Source organism: Rattus norvegicus, chromosome 1 (genome assembly GCF_021556685.1).
Source record: "Rattus norvegicus strain SHRSP/BbbUtx chromosome 1, alternate assembly SHRSP_T2T, whole genome shotgun sequence".
Lineage (NCBI taxonomy): Eukaryota > Metazoa > Chordata > Mammalia > Rodentia > Muridae > Rattus > Rattus norvegicus.
The window spans coordinates 200,708,097-200,732,499 of record NC_141534.1 but is presented as its reverse complement, the minus strand read 5'-3'; the positions used below and the strand labels follow the sequence as shown (position 1 = coordinate 200,732,499).

At 40.8% G+C, this 24,403-nt stretch overlaps 2 protein-coding genes across 31 annotated transcripts in view; one reads left to right on the top strand and one right to left on the bottom strand.

Annotated features, from left to right (window-relative positions):
• Positions 1-8,560, top strand: part of Ctbp2 (C-terminal binding protein 2) — a 136,093-nt gene extending 127,533 nt beyond the window's left edge. For all 25 annotated transcript variants that reach the window (XM_087593718.1, XM_087593691.1, XM_087593701.1 and 22 more), the window contains 5 exons: positions 3,494-3,708; positions 4,110-4,240; positions 4,774-4,901; positions 5,380-5,497; positions 7,198-8,560. In XM_087593718.1, the coding sequence (XP_087449844.1) occupies positions 3,494-3,708; positions 4,110-4,240; positions 4,774-4,901; positions 5,380-5,497; positions 7,198-7,378 (773 nt within the window). In that variant the 3' untranslated portion in view covers positions 7,379-8,560. The remainder of the gene's footprint in view (positions 1-3,493; positions 3,709-4,109; positions 4,241-4,773; positions 4,902-5,379; positions 5,498-7,197) is intronic.
• Positions 8,561-9,174: 614 nt separating this feature from the next.
• The window catches only part of Zranb1 (zinc finger RANBP2-type containing 1), a 56,258-nt gene continuing 41,029 nt past the window's right edge, over positions 9,175-24,403 (bottom strand). For 5 of the 6 annotated variants that reach the window (XM_087620951.1, XM_087621635.1, XM_087621756.1 and 2 more), the window contains 6 exons: positions 22,774-22,845; positions 21,105-21,303; positions 14,034-14,154; positions 12,964-13,093; positions 12,561-12,790; positions 9,175-11,736 (listed from right to left, as the gene is read on the bottom strand). In XM_087620951.1, coding sequence (XP_087477077.1) covers positions 11,518-11,736; positions 12,561-12,790; positions 12,964-13,093; positions 14,034-14,154; positions 21,105-21,303; positions 22,774-22,845 — 971 coding nt within the window. In that variant the 3' untranslated portion in view covers positions 9,175-11,517. 6 annotated transcript variants of the gene reach the window in all.

Here is a 24,403-nt window from a genome sequence, read left to right as displayed (position 1 = left end):
GAAGGCTGCTGAACGCAGATGGTACCCTGCAACGGTAATATGAAGCCACTTAAAAATTCAAGCCTGAGGGTAAGGCCAGGCCATGGTCTTGAAAATCTCTTGTGAGAATGGGACAAGGCACGATCTTTCTGGACCTGGTTGTTGCCATGGAGATAGTTGAGCAGAGGCCCTGACATTATCAGCGAGTGCCGTAGGGAGGACCAAGGAAAGTTTGAGCAGTGATGGAAAGCAGACAAGTGCTGCTACAGTTATCCACACATGGGCTGGAACAGGCCCCCTAGCTGGATGCCGCCACTCACTCACCTACTCTGTAACAAGCAGAGAATTATTTGGCTTCACTGCCTCCCTTTCTGGGTCTGTAACTAGAGATGGCAGCAGGAGATATACATGGTTGCTACCTCTTTTTTTTTTTTCGGAGCTGGGGACCGAACCCAGGGCCTTGCGCTTGCTAGGCAAGCGCTCTACCACTGAGCTAAATCCCCAACCCCTTTTCTTCTTCTTCTTCTTCTTCTTCTTCTTCTTCTTCTTCTTCTTCTTCTTCTTCTTCTTCTTCTTCTTCTTCTTCTTCTTCTTTCCTTCCTTCCTCCTTCCTCCTTCCTCCTTCCTCCTTCCTCCTTCCTCCTTCCTCCTTCCTCCTCCTCCTCCTCCTCCTCCTCCTTCTACTTCTTCTTCTTCTTCTTCTTCTTCTTCTTCTTCTTCTTCTTCTTCTTCTTCATTTTTTTTTTTTTTTTTTGGTTGCTACCTCTTGAGACTTAAGGGCAGCATGAAATAGTTCAATCCTAACCTCCAGAAAACATTTCCAATTTGCATCACCTTTAACTCAGAGTCAGCTGAGGGCTGCAGCTTCTGAGAGGTAGCTTGAAAAGAGGGACCACTTGCTGGATGACTCCAGGATTACTCATCTTTCTCCAGGGCGGGACTCCCTGGCCTCTAGAGCAGTCAGGACCTGAGTTCAAGCGATCAGATGCTGGGGGATGGCTCTATGAGTTTTCACAGGGCTTCAGAAGTACAGGTACCATGGGTAAACACTGCAGCACCCTCTGCTGGTATCCTCAGGTGCTTCCTGTGACTCTAAAGTGGTCATCCAGTTTTGGAAGCCCTTCTTGTGGCTCAGGATGGTCTCTGGTGAGGCTGTAGTGCCTGTGGGCAGCTCTGAGCAGCTAGCCAACTGGTGGGAAGCTCTCCTCTGTCTAGGTCCCCATCACATGAGTGTTGTCTTTCAGCTTTCCTAAGCTCCTTTGCTTGCTCCCCTACATTCATGGCTGCTGCAGTCCCTCTGGCTCTCTGCACAGATCTGACTCTCCATGACCCCCAGAACTGTAGTGGACAGACAGGAAGAAGGCTATTTGCTGGCTCCCCATTAGAGCGGCAGCGAGCCTGCTGGGGACCAAACGCATCCTCTTAGCTCTGCTTGAAAAGCAACAGGAGGACCTCGAGTGAACCCGCAGAGGTCTCTCAGGCTGCCTGCCATATTTATAGAAAATGCCTAGGTTTTTGCCTGTCGGGATTTGATTTTGTTTTTAATTTGGCACACAGGTTTAAGATACCATTATGGCATTTTTTTTTAAAGAATGTGTTTTCTTAAAAACTAGAACACTTCTTATCATGTCACCTTTACCCAGGGTCTACAATTCCATTATGTGCGTGCTGCCAAATAAAGGGCTTTTGTCTTAACATGGCCTGTGCCCGAGGGTTTTACCTACAGGGACTGTGATTTTGACAGTGCTTTAGACAGAAGCTCTCTGGATGGAGGCAGAGGGCAGTGAAAACCTGTGTGTGAGCCGCGGAGACACACCTCCACTCAGAGTGGCATTGTCATTACAGGATGTTTAGATCTATTTTGGTCACCTAGGTTCCTGCCACCTCCTCGGGTACTGGATCTACAAGGGCCTCAGGCCACAGTCCCTGAGTACCCAGTTAGAAGGCATTGTTGTCCCCTAAGGCATGGAACTCATGGTGGGGTCCTCAATGCCATGTTTCAAGGATGCCACTGAGTCCCTGTCTCTCCACACTTCCTGCCACCCTCCACTGTCCAGTCTTGCTTGCTCCTTTGCCATGCACTGTAGTGTGGCTAGTTCAGCTCCTGATGAGCTGTGTCTTCAAAGGGAGGTGACGTTGACATTGCAGCTGTCCCTCTCTGTCAGAGTGACCTTATTAGTCCTTCATGGGGGCGGGGGGGGGGGGGGGTGGCTACCAACCAGACTGCCAGCCACTGACTGCTGAGAAATATGCATCTTCCTTTCTAATTGAACTCCGTTTCAAAAACAAAATGTGGGTCTGTATGTGGATGTACACCTGCTACAGCACGCACTTGGAGAATAAGCAGAGTTGGTTCCCCTTCTGCCGTGTGGGTTCATTGTCAGACCTGGCAGCCAGGACTTTACCCACTGAGCCATCAACACTAACCTGCCCACATATTTGAATAGTCTTGGTTTTTTTTTTTTTTTTTGGGAGGGGGCTTGTTGATGGGCGGTTTTATAGTTACTGTATGTTTCTGTTGTCTCTTGAGATACGTCTCTCCCTATGTAGCTCTGACTGTCTTGGAACTCACTCTGTAGACCAGTCTGGCCTTGAACTCACAGAGATCCGCCTGCCTGTGCTTCCAGAGTGCTAAAATCAAAGGCCTCTGTTGAGTAGGGTTTTACATAAGGTGTACTTTGTAATCGGCCTAGTTGAAATCCAGTCAAACCACCCTTTTTGAGGTAAAACAAGAAGTGCCGTCAAGGGGGAACTGGATTTGAGCAAAGGATGGCCACTGTGGAATTCAGAGGGCTTTTGTGGCCCACTGCTGACATCTGTTATGACTTGGGGTATCCTAGATTCTATGCTAGAACTGTACTTCAGAATCTGTCAAGCTTCAGAGGCAATGGTGCTTTGACCATTTGACCAACTGAGAAGCAAATCCAACAGGTCAGGGTAGAAACAAGGAATGACAGTGACAGTTAAACCTGCCAAGTAAAAATGAGAGAACAGGACAGGGAAGCATGTTGGCGATGTCTGGACCGGAGGAAAGGACATGCAACATCTATTACATTCTAAACGGATATTGGTTTGAAGGTGTCCATGATAAATTATTTAAAAGAATCCTTTGGGGCTGGAGGTGGCTTGTTAGCTAAGTGTGCTCTGGTCCCTCAGAGGGTCCAAGTTTGGTTCCCAGCATCCATATGAGGCAGTTTACAACTCTGTAAGCCAGCTCTGGGCAGGCATTTTTCTCAATTTAGGCTCCCTCCCTTCATTTAACTCTACCTTGTGTCAAGCTGACATAAGACTAGCCAGCACAGATACCCTCCTCTGGCCTCTGAGTACCTGCACTTACAAGCCCAGACCCACAGTCATGTAACATAATTAGTCTGAGGAGACACGTTCTGCTTTGGCATGGTAACTTAGCCCTTCCCAGCAAAGATGATAATCTCTGGTCAGTCATGGGGTAAAGCAGACAGCACACTGTCATGGGGTAAAGCCTTACTCACCTGGATATTCTATCTCTGCACAGGTCGCACTGGGCAGGCAGTTGCTGTTCGAGCCAAGGCCTTTGGATTCAGCGTCATATTTTATGACCCCTACTTACAGGATGGGATAGAGCGGTCTCTGGGCGTGCAAAGGGTCTACACCCTGCAGGACTTGTTATATCAGAGCGACTGTGTCTCCTTGCACTGCAATCTGAATGAACACAACCACCACCTCATCAATGACTTCACCATCAAGCAGGTAATTTGAGAGCATATGTGTGCAGCCTTAGCATCCACTGCAGTTGAACCACACTTGCCATGGGCACAGGAGATTGCAGGGAAGTGTCCCTGGGACAAATCAGTAATAGGAGTTGGGCCCAGCTGCCTTCCATCCGTCCATTCAGGCAGACAAGCAAGTGACTTGACTAACATAGCTCCAATCTTCTGTACCTTGTGGCTCTGTCTGTCAAGAAGGAAAAATGTTCCTGGCCTACTTTTATGATCAACTTTCCCAACCTCTTTCCTTGAACTGCTACCTATGGTGGAGAAACCCCAGACCCACAGAGCTCCTAGCTTGCGACTTTGTCTTGTAAACGTCTGTTCCAGCGATTCCTCCTGCTACTATGATGAGATATAGCCAGCTTCTCTTTCCTTCTGCAGATGAGGCAAGGAGCATTCCTTGTGAATGCAGCCCGAGGTGGCCTGGTGGATGAGAAAGCCTTAGCTCAGGCCCTCAAAGAGGGCAGGATACGAGGCGCTGCTCTGGATGTGCATGAGTCTGAGCCCTTCAGGTATGTGTGTGGCTGGGTATACTTCTAGCTTCCTACTGGGAACCTGGGGAGTGGGGGGGTGGGGCACGCCACTAATTCCACATCTCAGCTGACACTTAGAATTTGAAGAACCTTGAATTTGAAGAACCTTCTTGCACAAGTTTCTGGGTAGGAAATTCTGCAAATGCTTAGCAGAGTCACTGTTTTGTTCTAGGGAATCTGCATCAGTGTGAAAAGATCCCCAAAGAACATTAGATAGGGCAAAGGCAAAAAAGCAAGATGTTGGTGTCTTTTTGATCTGTAGACCCTGGAGTATTCATTCTGGCTGGAAGGGATCTCTTCACTGACTTTTTTTTTTCTCTCTGGCATAGCTGTTTCCTATAGTTGTGGTCACTTGTTCCCTGATACCCAACCCTAATGAAATCTGATACAGGGCTTCCCTGCTCTCTGCTAACACACACAGCTACTGTCTCACATGGCCTCAAGGCCTCCCATATCAGTAGTAATTGTATTAAACTTATCCCATTTTTACTGAATACTTTCCATTCACCCAGCTTTGCTCAGGGCCCATTGAAGGATGCTCCAAATCTCATCTGCACACCACACACAGCCTGGTACAGCGAACAAGCATCACTAGAGATGAGGGAAGCAGCTGCCACGGAGATCCGCCGAGCAATCACAGGTGAGCCCCACACCCAACACATGTTGCTTTTTACATTTTGTTGGCTTTTATATGAACTCTTAACTAAATTTCAAGGAGAATCCTATACTCCAATTACAGGGTAGCTGACGACAGGCGAGAAGACCACTTTCTCAGTGGTATAGGCTGAGGCCACTGTGTATAATAGGAAAGTTCTGTGACCTTAAAAATAAAACATTTGGCTCAAGCTGCTAAAGGAAACTGCTTCCCAACCTAAGTTCAGTCACAAGAACCTACATAGAGGGGGCTGGGGATTTAGCTCAGTGGTAGAGCGCTTACCTAGGAAGCGCAAGGCCCTGGGTTCGGTCCCCAGCTCCGAAAAAAAGAACCAAAAAAAAAAAAAAAAAGAACCTACATAGAGGAGGTGTCCTCTGTCTACCTGGCATGTGCCATGGTACACACACATTAAGCACTCTTAAAGAATAAATGCATATGATTAATTACAACCCTCTTACTCTAGGTCGCATCCCAGAAAGCTTACGAAACTGTGTCAACAAAGAATTCTTTGTTACTTCAACTCCTTGGTCAGTCATTGACCAGCAAGCAATTCATCCTGAGCTCAATGGTGCCACATACAGGTGAGAAGAACTCATGTTATCTAGGCTGACAGCATGACCTCAGGCAAGGATGCTAGAAAAGCCCACACCTGAGTAGTTGATAAAACCTTGGCCCTTAAATGAAAACCAGCCATTTTTGACGTCTTTTGTATTCTATTTTCAGTGCCTAAAATCCCCGGGGTAAATCACTTTTTCCAAGGTGTTAAGAGTCAGGAATTGTTCGGGTTGGTTTGGTTTTTGAGACAGTATATGCCCAAGCTAGCTTCAAACTTGTGCACTTCCCTTATATGTGCATATATAGCCCCATGACCAGCCCAGCAAGACAAGAAGATGCAGACAAGAAGGGCTTCATAGTAGTCACCTCAAGTTCCAGGTTCTGCGCCAGGTAGAACAAACTCCCACTACAGACTTTGCCTCCTTTTAAATAATGAGATCAGCATTTTCTGGTTTGACCCTTCTGTACAAAACAAATACTTAAAAGGAAGCAGTACTATCATTTGTGGGGGTTGTCATGATCGACCTCCATTATTGCAGGCTTCTAGGGAAATTACTGAATTTTACTGCTTATAGAGGAGGAAGAAGCCACCTTGAAAAAGGTATCCTGTGGCTCTCTGCATACTTAGCAACACCTGGAGGGGGGGGCATATCATCCTTTACTAATGTACTGTAATGCTGTCATGACAACTAAAAGTGTGACAGGACATTATCACGTTACTTTAGTCCTGGTCCTTGAACACATTGGAAGGATGAGATTGGGTTTAGTTTATATGTGAAAGCTCTGAAGAAGCTATGTATTTGCTTCTGGGTCATGTGGCTTATATCCCACCCATTCTCACCTTTGTTTTTTGAGAGTTTTTTTTTTTTTAAATGACATAGTCCCACTCTAGGCCAAGTTAGCCTCAAAGTCATGGAAACTCACATAACCCCCTTCCTTGAATAGTAAGTCACCTTGACTTCTGGTGAGCCACCTGGCCAGGGCCAATCCTATCTCCTCTGCCCTCAGACATACTTCACAGTATGTCACAGACCTACATCACAATCAGTTCATTCAGTTAGTGCCCACCCTTAAGAGCCCCACTCTTCCATCAACTCATCTCTCTGGCCCTCTAGAATATTCCATGGGTTGCAAGGGATCAGAGCTTGGAAGACTCCATTAAATGAACAGTGCTGAGAGAGGTGTTAGGGACAGGTCGGCTTTCAGTGTGAGATGTTTTCCTTGCTAACTGAGAGTTAATATGTTGAGTCACATGTGTCTAAGAGCCATATGGTCTACAGGCAGTTCATGTGCCTAATGAATGTCTCTACATACAGAGAAAGGCACTGGACCAACCTAGAGGGCCACTGTCTCCCTAGTGAATTAATTCAGCTGTCATTCAGCTGTCACAGGAGTGACTTAAGTGACTAATGAACCACAAGTTCATTCCTCAGTTCTGGGGAATGAGTACCCCATTCTCCCATTTTTCCCAAATTTCCATTTCCTAGTATATTAGATATTAAGATTTGAACATGAAAATGTAGGAAGGAAGAAAGCTTAATAGCCGCTTTTAGCGAAATAAGCAGGGACATCACAAAGTCACCTTATCTGACTTATTTCCCAATGGTAACCTAGAGTTTAACTGGTACAGTATGCTATGGGGGTTAAGGTTAACAAAGTGTGGGGAGGACAAGGATTTGGCAAATGTAGCCTGAACTTAAGGCCTTGTTTCTTGTGTGTTCCATAGGTATCCACCAGGCATTGTAGGTGTGGCTCCAGGAGGGCTTCCTCCAGCTATGGAAGGGATCATCCCTGGAGGCATCCCTGTGACTCACAACCTCCCCACTGTGGCACACCCTTCCCAAGCTCCCTCCCCAAACCAGCCCACAAAACACGGGGACAATCGAGAGCACCCCAACGAGCAATAGCAGAGAATACGTGAAGGTAATCATTCAGATAAACTTGGGACCAAGAGACAGTAGAAAACGGATGAATTTGATGGTCTTTTAAACTGATCCTGGACATCACTGATACTGCAGTGTGAAAGCTACAAAAGCTAGAAAACAAGATGGTATCTGCTTCCAGAAGTGTGGAAAGACTAGGACGTGATTATTAACGACCAACTTCTGTTATTGTGTGTTAAGTTTTTCATCTGTGCATCAAATCACAAAGAATAGAGCTTTTCCTTTATCAATCAATCCCCTGGGCACAGCAGGTCCTGCGCAGCTTGTTGTAGAATGTTGCATCAAGAGCTCCGAATATCAATAAAAAAATTGAGAGGAAATCCCCATCAAGGCTAGTCCCTTTGGTCTTCAGGGGCTGGTGCCTCCTTTGCTGATAGGAAGATTAAAAATAAGACAAGATGGGGAGGACATTGTTTGCTGGTGTAGACATCTCCGCGCACAGGATTGAAGAGGTAAAAGCTCCTGTACAGAAGGTTTCACATCTGAGCAGCAAAGTCGGTTGTGAGTTCAGTAAAACCCTCTGATGACACAAAACAAAAACAACAAACAAACAAAAAAAAAAAACAAAAAAAGGAAAAGAACAAAAGAAAAAAGTATTAAGTTTCACAAGCTGTTTGTACTCAAATATATTTTCTCAGTTTCAGATCCTCAGCTATTTTATTGAGTGGAAAGTCTTGGACGAGAAGGGTTCAAGAAGAATAATGTTGCATTTCCTTATGTCTCAGGAAACACTTTTTATGGTAACTTGTCAGATTGTCTATGAACAAACCCACTTTTTTAGACATTGATAAATTCTTTTCTTCACGTGATATTTTATACAAGAACACTTCAGATGTGCTATTAGATGTGACTGATTTTAACAAATCCTATTAGATTTGTATCAGCTAGTTACATGTTCTATTCATAGTCTTTTGTGAATCATTGCCTTTTTGTTTTTAAAGATGGCCTATTTTGAGCCTTTGTATAGGTACATTCCTGTTTTTGTGACAAAAGAAAAACTTTAAACTGTCCCAAACAGAAAATAATGGCTATCAGAAGTATGTTTTGTTTTAGTGTGAGTTACCGTTACTGTATTTGTTTATTGTAAAGGTGAACATTTAGCATTCAGTGCAGTTTTCAATAAAAAGTAATTAAAATTTCTTTTAAGTCCTGACATTTAAGTACATCTCACCTATGTAAAAGCTAGCCCTTGAGATGTCATCACACTGTCAGTCAGCCAGTTTCCAACTCTTGTGGTGACATTGTCTGACCTCACAGAAGTCCAAATTAGGCAGGCTATCCTGAAGATGAGACAGTGCTTTAAGGTAAAGTCAATTCCAGAAACAAAACTGGTTTATTTCAGAATTTTGATTTTAATGTGCCCAAATGTAGTAGGATGCTCTTTTTGTTTGGGGGAGGTGGGGGCATAACCTAAGCTAATATTTACAAAGTAACCACAGACTGAAACTTACCTTCTGAAGCAGCATCCAATGCTTTTAAATCTCACAATTCCAAGGTTCAAGAGAGAATGAAGTGTAAACTTTACAGTGTAAGCCTGCCTGGCTGCCTTCTTTTCAGGAGGGTGCGCCACCTTAACTGCTCTATAAAATGAGCTCACATGGAGACTGCTACCTTCACAATCACAGATCTTGTCAGTGACTGTAAAAGAGAGGCCCAAACCATCTACATGGCAGTATTTTACTTAACATTTTCTATATCTAGCATAGTAATCCTAACAGTAAACCTAACAGTCAAAAACAAAGTCAGATTTGAATCCATGGTGTGCCTAGGTTTTGTTTAATTAGATTGCGGTTGCTTAAACAGTCCTTTAGAAATGATTATATAAACTGACTCCAAAGAACAACATCAGAATAAAAACAAAGTACTGGTTTCACCCTAGAAAAAGAACCATAAAGTCCACGTAGTTATAAAAGTATTACTGTCCAGTCCATTTAAAGATACCTACACTTGCCACGCAGCCATGTATAATCTTTGACAAAGGACGGCTTTACACGTTCTTGGGACAATAATTATGGCTGTTGGTTTAGTTCAAGAGCATAGCATTGACTTCCCAAAAGTGTTGGCCTTTTCACAGCCAGCAGTCTGCTATAGAGACTAACGAAAGCCCCATTCCAAGAAATGGAGTCTTCTTTAATTCTTTCCCACGGGGAAGAATGGGTACCTATCAAATTATATGTGGTCAGGGTCACTGGTCATAAATAAATAAATAAATAAATAAATACAGAGGGAACTGGGGAAAGGATACTCAAGAAACTACAATATGCAGAACAAGGTTCAGTCCTGAGCCTGACTCTGTACCACAAGGTTTGGGTACAACATAGATGTACCCAGACCAGTTTTTCCTTTCAGCTCTGTGGCTTATCTGGGAGGAAGGCTTAACTGCTTAACTGGATCTGCCTCCCAAAAAATCAACTACACATGGAGATCACCTATTCTAGACGCTATGCATGCTAAGGACTTAGAGCGGCAGGCAACCTTTGACTTGGTGATTACTCACTGATCAAAATGAAAACAAAATAGTCAATTTGTAGGAACTACTGGAACAGTAACATTTACCAGTATTGTTACCACAATTCATATGGAGTCACCTTACTGTGAAAATTACTTTCTGGTTTTAGCATGCAGCATAAATGACCTTTCATCCTGAGAACACCTTTTTACTGAGTGTTCACAAGAGAGAGAGAACTAAAGACATAACAGCTCATAGGTATTTTTTTCTTTTTAGTATTCCAGCAAACTTAAAAGTTGTATACACTTCAATACCATCTCATCAGAAAAACAAGATTTAAAAGTTTTCACAGCCTTTTCAGTAAAGGGGAGGAAAAGAGGAAATGTGTGTATTTGCTACTTTGCAACTGCTTGCCACATCAGTCTAAGTGCTTATCAGGACACTTCGTGTTGTGCCTGAGGAGGTCAGAGATGTTTACCCAGTACTAATATATGCCTGAAGTGGTCAATTAACACTCTCCATAAATGTTTTTCTAAAAGTATGGTTTTAACTTTAATGGCTACAACTAACCAACATGCAAAAGTTCTCAGACTACACAGAAACTGATCATACAATGCATTGACCACCTTACTGCATTTTAAAAGTCTTTATTCTGTACTGAACTGTATTCCCAATCAGCCTAAGCAAAGGTATGCCCTTAATACAGGATCTGCTTAGAGCAGAGGTGACAAAGACAGGAAGAATCTGAAGACTGTCTGCATGGCCACCTGGGAACAGAACAGGTTGAGTCACAAGTGACTGTCACATAACTCACCCAGTGACAAGTGAGCTGCTCCCTTTCTATCTATCCATTCAGGGCATAAGTGCACAAATGCACCTGCCCAGAGTTGAGTAAGAACCCTCTTTACAGGGCACTCTTCCAAACAAATAAATATCTAAATAATGAAAGGGGCAAATCAGAAAACTTGAAAACAGAAACTAAAACCGTCTTCAAACACAACAGACAATGTTTATGATAAGTTCACTCCAAACACTTGCTAGTTTTTCTTGCAGTTTGTTCCTAAGGGTTTGATTTTTTTTTATTTTATTTTATTGGGCACAACAGGAACTAAATTATTAATAAAATAAAGGCGTGTTTATTTTTATCTTGCCGTGGATAATTTGTACAAAGTTTCCAAATCTCTGAAACAGTGGGATATGGGTCTTGTACGGTGGGAGCAGGATGTCAGGTGCTAATGAGAATATCTCAATGGTTTGTCTGCTATGTGCTTTTTGTGAGTGCCCATGCTGGGAAAATGGTCTTGGTAACATGAAGATGCTGGTGCACTTTTCCTAGTACACAACTTCTTAAACAACCACATGCGTTTACATTCATAGACAGATTTACAATTGGAAAGAAAAAAGTTCTGCAATAAAATTAGGGTTTTTTTTTTTTTCCTTTTTTTACAAACTGTAGTTCAACCAAAGTTCTCCATCTCCTCATGCAGATTCACTCAGTTCTCTCTAGTGAGTGCGGAACAGAAAGATAACTTGGGAGCAGATCCGGCAGGGTATGGCTCGCTCCATGCTGCATATTCGGCTTAAGATACCACACTAACTTTGGGGCCATCTCAGACCTGATGCCTTGGTCTTTTTTTCTCCTTAGATGTTTGTTTCATTCATCCTCATCATCCTCGTCTTCCTCTCCATCAGACAGGGATGTACACGGCCGGATCTGTCTGTAGCGGTCAAGCCATTTTTCTACCATTTGTGTAACCAAGGGGTGGTTTCTCCGCCGAGAGCTTTTCTGCATGGCCACTAGAACGCCCCCTTCAGTCACACAGCAGTCCAGCCACTCTCTGAGCAGTTTCTCTTGCTGCTCCTCATTACCTAGCTTTTGGAGGAACATGAGGAAAAGGCAAAGTAACAGTGTGTCAGACACTTGGTAGGAATAACCAGCAGCTCCTGTAATAATGAAAAAGCAAAAACAAACAACTGTTTCCACCCCGACTTCAACCTTTTCTCGGTTTAAAACCGGTTCAACTATGGTTGAACTTAAATGTGGAAACAGTCTTCTTCCCAAAAGGGTCTAAGAGAACACCCTAGAAGGTGACATGCCCTCAGAAAAATACTAAGAAATACTAAGAAAGAAAGGTAAGCTTCAGACATGACAAGGTAAGTTCACAGGGTAAACTATATTTGGGCTGAATTGTACAAGTTATGGTCTATGAATTCTTTTCCTTGGTACTATATTGCTTGTAAGTGTTTTGTGGGAATTACTAGAATACATAATAAATAGCCAATAATTTTTTAGAACGTGGGCTTTCTGGGTATTCTTTTATACATCCTCACTTCTCTCTGACTGGTCTGCACAGCTGTCACTTCCTAATAGGTTAGTACCCTCACTCCCCTTACAATATCTTAAAACTCTGCCAGAAATGTTAACACAGGCCCTTAACCCCAGATAGAGGGGCTGAAATTCAAGGCTAGCCTCGTCTGGGGTGGGGTGGGGAAATCTTAAAACTCTGTCAAGACTAACACCTCTCTAAGCCACAAGTCAAAATACTCTGGTGCTTAGAGAAAAAAAGCAGTCCCTCTCAGCATTCATAGTGAATGCCTTACTTAGTACTTACAGCTGTCATCACTTCTGGAAGGAACATGAGGTTGGTTCCTGATATAAGGACACTGCCTCAGGTAACAGGACAACATGGTACTTACCTCCTGAGCAGAAAGGAAGTGCACATGAAGGAGCTTCCTTTCACTGTCAACCAGAGGCAAAAATGTGATGGTGACATCATCATCAGTGTTCAGATTAGCACCAGCACCTCGGTTGCCATACCCATCATTCTCCATGGCAACCAAAGCAGAGAAGTGGCCCCTTGTATAGCCCAGAGCAATTGGACTTTTCCAACAAAAACTCTGTTCCCACAACAAAGGCAGATAAACTCCTGGAAAAAAGAAAGAGCACAAGAAGCAAGTGCCTACCCAGCCCCCCGCCCCCTTTCTACCGCCTGAAATTACAGATGCTACTCTGACCCTTCCCGTATTTTGTTTCCTTTGAGGCCACAGCTATATAATCATAGTAAACAGGACTACTAGGGTGTTCATGATAATGGCTTACCTTGAAACCGGGTATATCCTAATGTTTCTCCTCGGAAACTCTTATAATATTTTACTCCATAAACTATAATTGGTCGTCTAAGAATATGTGCAAGTACAAAAATGTGTGTCTGTTCCAAACTTGCTCCAGGCTGTACACACACAAAAAAAGAAGACAATTTTTCTTAAAAACATTCATTACCAGTCTCAAACTGCTGTGTAAAAAACACTATCTTCAGTGTACTCTTTCAATCCACTCCCACTCCTTGTCTAACTAAAGAAACTGACTCAGCAAATGGCAAAGTCCAATGGAATTGTAACAGAAACCTCTGGTGTACTGGGTTTATATCCAAACTCATGAACAGAACAGAAGAAGACAATGATTTTGAGGTATCCCTTGCTATCCAATATTAGAATTTACTTTCCAACCTGTTGGTTCAAATAGCAAGGAACACTTCATAAAGTGACATTACTATGAAAGTCCTACCTATAAAGTTCTAAAGACAGCTTTACTGGGTACACCAAGTTAAAAGGCAATGTTAACCAGAAAGTCCACCCTCCAACTATAGCCACTCTAATCACATGGTCATGGGTTTAACAATTTAGCCACAAATGGCCCAAACAAAAGGAACTTTCTGTATCAGGGTTCAAAAGACCTGGTCATTTGTTCAAAGTAAGGTAGACTGTGCTTGGTTTTTTTTTGTTTTTTTTGTTTTTTTTTCCTCTTAACCTGTAACACATGATGCAGTCATGAGGGAACAATATAAAGAATGTCAATTTCTAACACCAAGCCTGCCAGTTCAGTTCCATCCTTTACCTACAGTGTGAGCTTGAACCCAACAACTGGAGCTAATGGAGGTAAAATGGCATAACCCATCTGATAAGTGAGACAGAGAACTTGTTTTTGACAACTGTTAGCCTTAACTATACAGCAGAGTTCTACACTGAGAGGTGTAGACTACTGTTTGTTAGAATCAAAGTTGACTGCCAGCAAGGTAATTAGCTGCTTCCAGCACAGTCTGATCAGTCTGAAGAACTCAAGAATACCCCTCTTTCAAACAAAAACACCCACAAAGCTTGATGCAGCCTTACCTGACTAGCTAGAGAGAGTATAAATGCCCAGTCTTCTTGCCATTGTTCTTCCCTCAGTGAAAAATGTAAACCAAAGCTCTGGGAATACCACGACTCCCAGTCTTTCCAGCGTGTGTAAAACCTGCCAAGCAACAGACAAATAAAATCACAAGTAGTAGCTTGACTGCTCCAAATACGTAGTTTTTTGGAAATTAATGCCCTATATTCTGTTAACAGATATCTTTTACCATATTTCCAACCAGAATCAAATTTACTACCTAATTAACTCTAACAGGGTGAAGAAGATAGTTTTATTGTTAATGTATCTATTGATTCAATAATTCCATGGTACCCTACACCTATAATCTCAGCGCTACAGAATTTGCAGCAGCCTGGGCTATGCAGTGAGACTGATACAAAAACAAAGATGGTCAGAATGCATCACTGTAAATACAATACCTCTGAAGCATCCCGTCATGTTCTTAAGAATATCAAGATTACATGGGTCCTAGTAAGACATGCTTGTAATCCCAACATTTAGGAGGTAGACATAAAGAATCAGGAGTTCAAGAATGTAGAAAGGTTTAGGCTAGTTTGGGCTATTTAAGGCCTCCCTCACATTAAAAGGCCAAAACAAATATCACCACCTTAGATTTCTTTGTCAATATAACTAGAAAAACAATTCCTTATATGAAATACCCTTTAAAATGCCTTCATATAATTTAGGCAAACAAGTCATAGTAAGTTTATATCAGGTACACAATTAGAAACAAAGATTGGGTATGGCAATGTACACTTGTAATCCTAGTATATGGGGGCTGAACAGGAGACCTCAAAGTTCTATACCAGCCAAGGTGACCTGCTGGAATTCTAATTAGAACTTCATGGACTAGGAAGAACACTTGAAGGAATTACCAATATGGTAGTATTAAAACCAATAAATGAATGATCTCATGGAACTGAATTTAAAAAATGCAAACAGCAAGCTAATCTGGTATTGACTGTCACATAAATCTGAAGGTCCAGAAACAAATCTTAGTGAAATTTTAAAGTTTAAGACCAGATTTTGCCAAAATTGTCAAGTAGTCTTCTACAACAAAACCAAACAAAAACAACAAAACAAAAAACCAGCAAAGCTGTTTGAAGTAAGGACAGCCATTTAAATTTGAAAGACCACATCTTTCTAATCATTTAAATTCAGGGACAAGAAATAAAAACACAAGAAAGCTGTAGCAGAGAAAGTTAAGTAATTTAATAGTGTTTATAAACTAAGCATATATATATTAACTAAGCTTATAAAGTTCAGAGTTTCTAAAACATGATGCTTGTGATGGTTTCAAAAGGTATGGCCCCCATAGACTCATGTGTTTGAATGGTTGTCCCATAAAGAGTGGCCCTATTAGGAGGTGTGGACTTGGAGGAAGTGTGTCACTATGGAGGCAGGCTCCGAGGTCTCCTATGCTTAAGCTATGCCCAATGGTTAATAGTACCTCAAAGTTATTTTATGAGTGAGACAGCTCTAAATTAGCCAGAAACTAAGCAATGACTACAATCAAAACTCAAGGAAGGTAAGAGTTCTCTAAACTATACATGCTCAAATAATCATACACACGTACTAAGACCAAATTCTCAACCCCTGAAGCTAGTGGGCACACAAGGACAATCAACTTACACCTAATGTATAACCAAGTGGTACCTGGCAACTTTAGATTAATTTTTGAAAAATCTAAGACTCTAAACTATCAAATCTGACAATATCCTTGTCATTAATCTATAACTTCTCTATGTGAATACAACCAAAATTCTGGCTAGCATTTTATAAAAACTGTTAAGGGAGCCCCAAAGTTTATCCTCCCCCCCCCAAAAAAAAGTCTAAAGAACTCAGAATAAAAATTCTTCAAACAGAAGTACCAAGTCAACGAATTTACAGTTCTGATGGGAAAAAACAAGACTCCAGAAAATAAACCTCTTACAGTTAATTTTCAACAAAAGTGCCTAGCTAGAATGGAGAACAACAATCTTTTCAGTAAACTATACAATTAGATTTCTACAGAATTAAGTTAGCTCATAATAAATAGGTCAAATACTTAAATGCCAAAAATTAAAATTACAAAACTCCAAAGACAAAAACAGAGGACTTTATGGCCTTATCTTAGTTCAGGATTTGGATTTCTATGGCTATGATAAAACACCACAACCAAAGGCAACTTGGGAAGGAAAGGGATTACTTCATCTTTTAACTCTCGGTCACACCTCATCATCACTAACGGGAACTCAAGATGGGAACTCAAGGCAAAAGGCCAAGGAGGATCAAGGTCTACTGGCTGCTCTGCCTACTTTTTTATACTATCCAGCACCACCTGCCCAGGGTGGCAACACCTCCGGTGAGTTGGGCTCACCCACATCAATCATTAAACAAGAAAATTCCCACGGGTTTGCCCAAAGGCAATTTGGTAGGGACTTTTTCTCAATTGAGATTCCTTTTTCCAAATGATTCTAACTTCTATCAAGTTGACAAAACACTAACCAGCACATGCCTTCAACTAGAGAAGATATTGTTAGCTATAACTATAATAGTGTGTTTGATTTTAAAAATAATGACAAGTGACAGTTAAAACAACCATGACTTTAGGACTAGAGTGGGCTAAGAAGTTAAGAGCATCGGGTGTTCTTCCAGAAGATCTAGGTTCTATCCTCAACCCTCTCATGGCATCTCATAAGCATCTCTAATTCCAGTCCCAGGGGATATGATGCTCCTTTCTGGCCTCCAGGAGTACTTCATGCATGTGGTATACAGGCATACATGCAGACAAAACACACACACATACATACATACATACATACATACATACATACATACATACATACAAAATAATAAATTTATATTTTAAAACTAATTATGACTTTGTCCCAGGAAATATAAGTCACAGATAGAAGAAAAAAATTTCCAGACAATGTATCTAAAGAGATTCCTTATACATAAAGTATATCTGTATAGAAAAAGTAACTCTTGAAGATTGAAGCCTAACTCAGAAGTAGATGCTTGTTTCACATGCCTGAAACTCTGATCTGAGAACCAGTTACCAGTAACTAGAAAAAGCTGGGTAAATTAGAGGTATTTCAACAAAGATTTATGAATGAACATTAAACATATCAAAAAATATTCAGTATCATTATCCATGAGGTAACAGTAAAGGTACAACTTCATGTGTACAAGAACAGCCACAATCAAATAACAAGTATTGGTGAGGATGTGAAAAATGTGTACTTAAAAAAAAAGTTGATAGAAATTTAAAAGTATCCAGGTACTGTGAAATATAGTTTGGCCTGGCCGTTTGTTAAAATGTTAAATATAGATTTAATATGACCCAACAAACTGAAAATAAACCTAATGTCCTTCTATTGGTATACAGGTGATAAAAGCATCTGTCTATACTGTGGAATATGCTCCCGTCGTAGACCACATATTATTCCATTTACATGAAATGTCTAAGAAAAATGTACAGGTACAAGACGCAGATGAATAATTCCCTGCAGCTAGGGCTTGAGAAGCAGAAAGAACTGAAAAAGAGACACAAGTTCTCTTTTGGGGTGATAAATGCTTCATTAATAGGCGGTGAACAATATGCTTTAAATACCTTTTAGAGCAAACAGTACTTCAATAAAGCTACTGTTTTTACAAAACATTACAATTCAGCCTTAGAACTTAGCGACATTTTAGTCTTCTTCTTAGTATTTTGGTTACAGTATTTATGGCAGCCCAGTATTTACTGTATGTATCCAGAGAAGGCATAGCAGTATATTAATCTGTACTTCAAACAGAATTTGTAACAGTCTATACTGAAAAATCTAACTTAAAATGACTACCAAATAAACAGTAATTACTCTAAGACCTTTAATGATTTTTTCCCCCTTTATTAACAGATTATCCCAACCTGTTCCTCTGAGAAACTAGATAAGATATTTCAATGAAATAGTGTCAGTTTTAATTGCCAATTTGACACAATCTAGAGTTGCCTGGGAAGCAAATCTTACTCAATGAAAGATCTTCAAGGCTAGGCTGGCCTGTATGGAATTATACTAATTACGTTAAATGGGTTGAGAAGACCTGCCCATTGTGTGTAGCACCATTTCCTGGGCAGGACAGCAGGTTTGTACAGAGTGGAGAAAGAGCTGAGTCCTATCATGTATGCACTGGTTCACTGCTCTCTGCTCATGGCTATGAATGACCTGTTGCTTCAAGTTCCTGCCACCCTGACTTTCCCACAGTGATGGACTGTAATCTAGAATTGTGAGCCCAATAATCTTTCAATTGCTTTATTCCGGGTATTGTATAACAGCTTCCTTTGTGGTGAATAATCTTTCATCTTTGAGGGAATAGAATACCAAATGTTTACAGGGAGCTGAAACAACAGGATGTTCTAAGGAGAGTTGAATACTACAGAGAAGCATGTAAGACAAGTAGTTAACCCAAAATAGCTTCAGAAAGTCCCTGAAACTAACTAGACTCATTAGACCCCCACCTCCCATCTCCCCAAGAGAATATAAACAGTAAAGATTGCTAAGAGAGGACTGAAACAAGCCCAGTTGCCTGGAAGAAGCAGGCTATAAGAAGCTCAGATCAACTAAGCCACCTGGAAAAGAACCTGTTGGGCTGTGTAGTTTGCTCCAGGTTTCCAGTGTTTGTAAGCTTCCACCCTTGCTGGGTGGGCTTTGGTAATACAGCTGTCTTTGAGTCATTTCTGGTCTTATAAGTAATCCCTCACACATATATTCCTGTAAGTAAGTCCTCCCTCACTTCATAAAACTCATTGGTTCATCAAGATGGATTTTACTTTGGTCTGTAATGAGTTCTCTTTTCTAAGGTGAGTAGACTGGTGTTGCATCTCCTCAGGAAAAGTTTGTCACACAACACCAGGTTATTTTATCGCAGTAACAGGAAGGGAAATTAAGACAAAACAAAACAAAAAACAAAAACAAAACCCAACAACAAAGCAAGGACAACACTGTATATTCAGTCTTGAGAGCATCAGCCAGCTCAGATTACAGGTATCCAACAGAACTGCATAGCTACAAACATATAAAGACATAAAACAGCCTAACTAAAAGTGATACAGGTCCACAAAATACAATGTTGCTTTCTCAGCTCTCACTAGGGATTTTACAGGGCAGAAGAGAATCTTCCTTGTTACTTTGGACTTTGCATATTATCAACTCAGCAAAGAGAAGCTTCACAAGTGATATGTTGGCTCCTCCTCCAAGCCTAGATCAGGACCCAAGTTTGCCCACCATTGTTATTATGCCATGGTAATAGTCATGTGTTGAGCTTAATGAACAAACTAGTCACTGAACCTCAAATCAAGAATAGTAATACTCCATCTAGTCCCATTTTCTTTAGCCTGACCCTATTCCCAAGATACCAGAAGGATATCTCTATGATCCTTGCTTTCAATTCAGCTTTTTAGATGAACTCTAAAATACCAAGAAAAGGTATTTCATAACAAAGATTCCAGAAGATGGCATCAAGGCATACTTTGTATTAGGAGTTCAGTCCACATAACAGCTCTAGGTCTTCACCTTGAATTGTACCTTAGAATAAACAACTGAGAGCTCTGCTGCAACGCCACAATGATATAACTCTAACAAAATGCCCCTACCGAGCTATTTCTGTGCTCTTACTATCTCTTCCCACCCTTGCACTAGAATAACATTATCTCAAATGACTCCCTAGAGTTCAAATATAAATATGAGATGATCCCCTACTGCCAGTTTTAAGTAATAGACAGAATAAACCCTGAAGTTACTATTATTAGCCACAAATGTTTCTTAAGAATTAAAGAATAAAAAATAAATAAAACTTTCTCATTTAGGAAAAAGAGTGAATCAACTACTAAAATTCACAATTTATTTTCAGCTTTGCAAGATAAGGCAATTACTACCAAAGGAAAACTACCACTCTGCCTTGGGTGATGTGTCTGGTTTTATATGGGGCAAAAATTTTAAACAGGGTCTTTATAAAACATAGCCAAAAGGTGGCCTTCTTCCCATTTCCACCCCAAGTTACAGGGCAGAGATTACAGAGGTATATCAGTATGTCCTGATCCAAACTGCTTTTCAAAGATTTGTAAGATGACAAGATTTTACCAGCAAAATTCCAGCTAAATTTTATTAGCACCCGAGAATATATCCACTTCATAGGGCAATCACATTAAATTTACAAGGCAGATCTGGGGGTGGGGGTGGAGGAACTGCCATCACAGAAACCAACCAATCACATCGCCACAGTATAGGAAGGAACTGACACACAGGTGAGTGCATGTGCTCAAATACACACACACACACACATACACACACACACACAGAGAGAGAGAGAGAGACAGACAGACAGACAGACAGATGGCAGGCAGAGTTAAAAATAAATCTTTAAAACTTTTTTATATAAGAAGAGTTAGGAAAATGGCTCAATAGTTTTTGTTTGGTTGTTTTGCTGCTGCTTTTTGAGACAGGGTTTCTCTATGTAGTCCTGGCTGTCCTAGAACTTACTCTGTCTACCAGGCTATCCTAGATCTCAGAGACTTGCCTGCCTCTACTTCCTGAGTGCTGTGATTAAAGGTGAACACCACTATTGCCTGGCTGAGATGGCTCAATAGTTAAGAGTGCTTGCTGCTGGGGCTGGAGAGATGGCTCAGTGGTTAAGAGCACTGATTGCTCTTCCAGAGGTCCTGAGTTCAAATCCCAACAACCACATGGTGGCTCACAACCATCTATAATGAGATCTGATGCCCTCTTCTGGTGTGTCTGAAGACAGCTACAGTGTACTCATATACATTAAATAAATAAATCTTTAAAAAAAAAAATGCTGCTCCTCCAGAGGACTTGAGTTTGATTCCTAGTACTCTAGAGTTCAAAATGTCGGTAACTTCAGCTCCAAGGGATCCAATATTCTGGCTTCCTTGGGTACCAGACATATACAAAGTACACAAACAAAATGCCTATACACATTAAAAAATTTATATGTGAGAAGAAAAATAACCCACTACTATAAGGTACTGATCCAGCAAGTGCGATGAAACAAGGAAGGCTTCAGCTTACCAATGTGAACAGTCATGCAGGCTGTCATGCAGGGCTTTCCGAAGCACCGAGTCTTTGTCATAAATGCCCCAGGTAGCTTGTAGTACTGAGTCAAGTAAACAATCTCCGGCAGTCCGGTTCCAAAGTGCATACAGTCTACTGTCCAAACGTGTAGCCAATTCCAAAGACCAGTTTATAATTGGAGATTCTTCCTCTAGCTCTATGAGAAATTTTAAATACATTCATTTTCATGTCTACACAATTACAAAATATTTAGTGGGCTAAAAATATTACCTACAAGAACATTTACATAATTTAGTAATGTAAAGTTTCTAAATAAATAAAATATATCGTGGTGCTGTAATAAATAATTCAAGTTCTAAATCCTTTTCAATTTTGTTTTTCAAAAGTATTTAACACAGAAATATTTTCATTCTAGAGTAAGTTATAGAAAACAAAGGATTTTAAGATTTAATATCTGTGTTTGTTTACTCTATCACAAACAAAGGCTGTGAATGTCTTTTGTTTTGCATTGTTAGTTTCAGGGTTGGGGGTTGTCTTAGTCAGGGTTTCTACTCCTGCACAAACATCATGACCAAGAAGCAAGCTGGGGAGGAAAGGGTTTATTCCCCTTACACTTCCAAGCTGTGGTTTGCCCTGGAGTTATCTGTATTTTGATGCTAATTCCACTGCCCCAAGGACAACTGCCTAGTCAGTACTCAGGACTCAGGTGACTTCACCAGAACCTTCTCCCCATTGAATTTATAAAATACAGGTGAGGGGCAGGTACAGGATAGAAGGAGGCCTGTCACTGGAGGAGAAGGAAGGATAGGTGGGAGAGAAGTTTGAAGGAAGAGGAGACTGGAATGAAAAGGAGGAGGAGAGAGGAGGGAGAGGGAGAGAAGCCATGGCAGGTGACGTTAAGATTCCGCTCTGTGCATTTACAGGTTGTTATTAATGTTCTTAAGGGATGGATGGTACTGGGCTTTGTATGTTTAGGTGGGCAATTATATCTTAACAACTGGGTCAAAGATTATTGTGTTGTGTGTTCTTCATGTGTAGATTTAAGTGTAATGGAGTGTGGGGTGGCTGGTCTGGGCCGCCACAGAATTGGAATGTGTGTTTCTGCCAAGGTATCTAGCAGATATCTTGGGGCACTGTGGTGCTGGATCTAGTGAAGTAAAAGACAACTATACTTGTTTTATTTTTTATATTTCTACAACAACACTTCCACACTGCTGTTTATCACCAAAGGAAGTCAGGACTGGAACTCAAGCAGGTCAGGAGGCAGGAGCTGATGCAGAGGCCATGGAGGGATGTTACTTACTGGCTTGCTTCCCCTGGCTTGCTCAGCTTGCTCTCTTATAGAACCCAAGACCACCAGCCCAGGGATGGCACCACCCACAATGGACTGGTCCTGCCTCCTTGATCACTAGTTGAGAAAATGCCTTACAGCTGGGTCTCATGGAGGCATTTCCTCAACTGAGGTTCCTTTCTCTGTGATAACTCCAGCTTGTGTCAAGTTGACATATAAAACCAGCCAGTACAGAGGTCAAACCCAGAACATTGCATATGAAACCACTATGACTCTACATCTTTAAACCATTTCCTTAAACCATTTCCTACATTATACAAAGTGAAACAGCTGGTTGGATAAAAAGTAAATATATGGCATTCACCACACCCTTACCTTTTTGAACATCTCTATCAAGCACCTCATCAAATAATTTTTCCTGAACTGTTGGAGGCAAATCTTCAATATCTGCACAGAAAAATCAGACTTAAAAGCAGTTCTTGTGTTTAATAACTTAATAAGTGGAATGCTAACCTCTAATAAAAACAACCTCTTTCTATTGAAGTTGTTAGACACATCTGTAATTAATGTTATATGTAACACGATTATGTATATGCAGCTTCCTTTCTGGGTTTCATTACTAAAATTCTTAAAGTAAATATAAAAACTAAGATGTAGACAAATAATTACTTATACATTTTAATTTGTTCTTTCTCTTCATATGAGCAGCTTCTGCACAAACCTACTTTCAAAATTAAGAATTTTCTCATAGGGGTTGGGGATAAATTCAAGCGTTCAGTGGTAGAACGCTTGCCTAGCAAGCGCAAGACCCTGGGTTCAGTCCCCAGCTCCGGAAAAAAAAAAAAAAAAAAAAAAAAAAAAGAAAGAAAAAAGAAAAAAAGAATTTTCTCATAAAAGTTAATGAACCATGGCACTCTGACACAGTGCTTTGATAACTTTCCTCAACATTCCATGTTCTGTTCAGGTTACTTAATAGAGCACTCTAGTGTAATAAGAAGCATTACCCTTAAAAACCCTTTAGGGAAGTTGGAGAGATGGCACAATGGTTAAGAGAGCCGGTTGCCCTTGCAGAGGGCCCCACGTTCATTCCCAGCACCTACATGATGGATTATTACCATTCTTAACTCCAGTTCCAGGGAATCTGATGCCCTTTTCTGACCTCTGAGGATACCAGGCACACACAGGTACACATGTACATATGCAGACAAAACACTCATAATCACATATCAAAATTAAAAAATCTAAAATATATATACATTATTTTTTAAAATGCCATTTTTTGTTACTTTTTTCTTTTTAATGTATTTATGATTTGGCAAGATGGCTCAGCAGGAAAAGTCACTTACCACCAAACCTAATTACTTGAGTTCATCTCCAGGACCCACATGATGGAAGGAAAGAACCAAGTCCATTAAGTGGTCCTCTGACCTCAACAACATGCCATGACTAACATGCACACACACAAGGTAAATACATGTAATAATGATTTTTTAAAAATTAACATCAAGACGAGCTTGATATACAGTATATTTCGATGAAATTTACTGATTTTAAAAGGTTTCATTTTTAACTCTTCCCATGTATAAATATATCTAACTTTGAAAAAATGAAAATACCTAGGTACCTTTACTTATTAGGTATTTTTTAATATTAATCCATAAAGGGCATCCTCTAGACATTTTCAACTGTCAGAAAATTAAAAACACTAATAAATGCTTCACAAATACAGCAGGAGTTTATGAATAAAAAGCAGTGACATGCTCAAAGGTACCAGTATTTTTAATTCAAATAACCTTACCCATTAAAAACCTATATCCTAATCAGAATTCTTAATAGTAACCAATGAGTATATAAACAGACTTGAAAATAAAGGAAAATTAAAAATAAGAGACTAAAAAAATAATATTCAAAATAAAAGGGGGAAACGAGCATATCTGTCTTTACTATGCCAGGTGTGGTGGCACATGCCTTAATTCCAGCACTTAAGAGGGAGACTGAGTGCAAA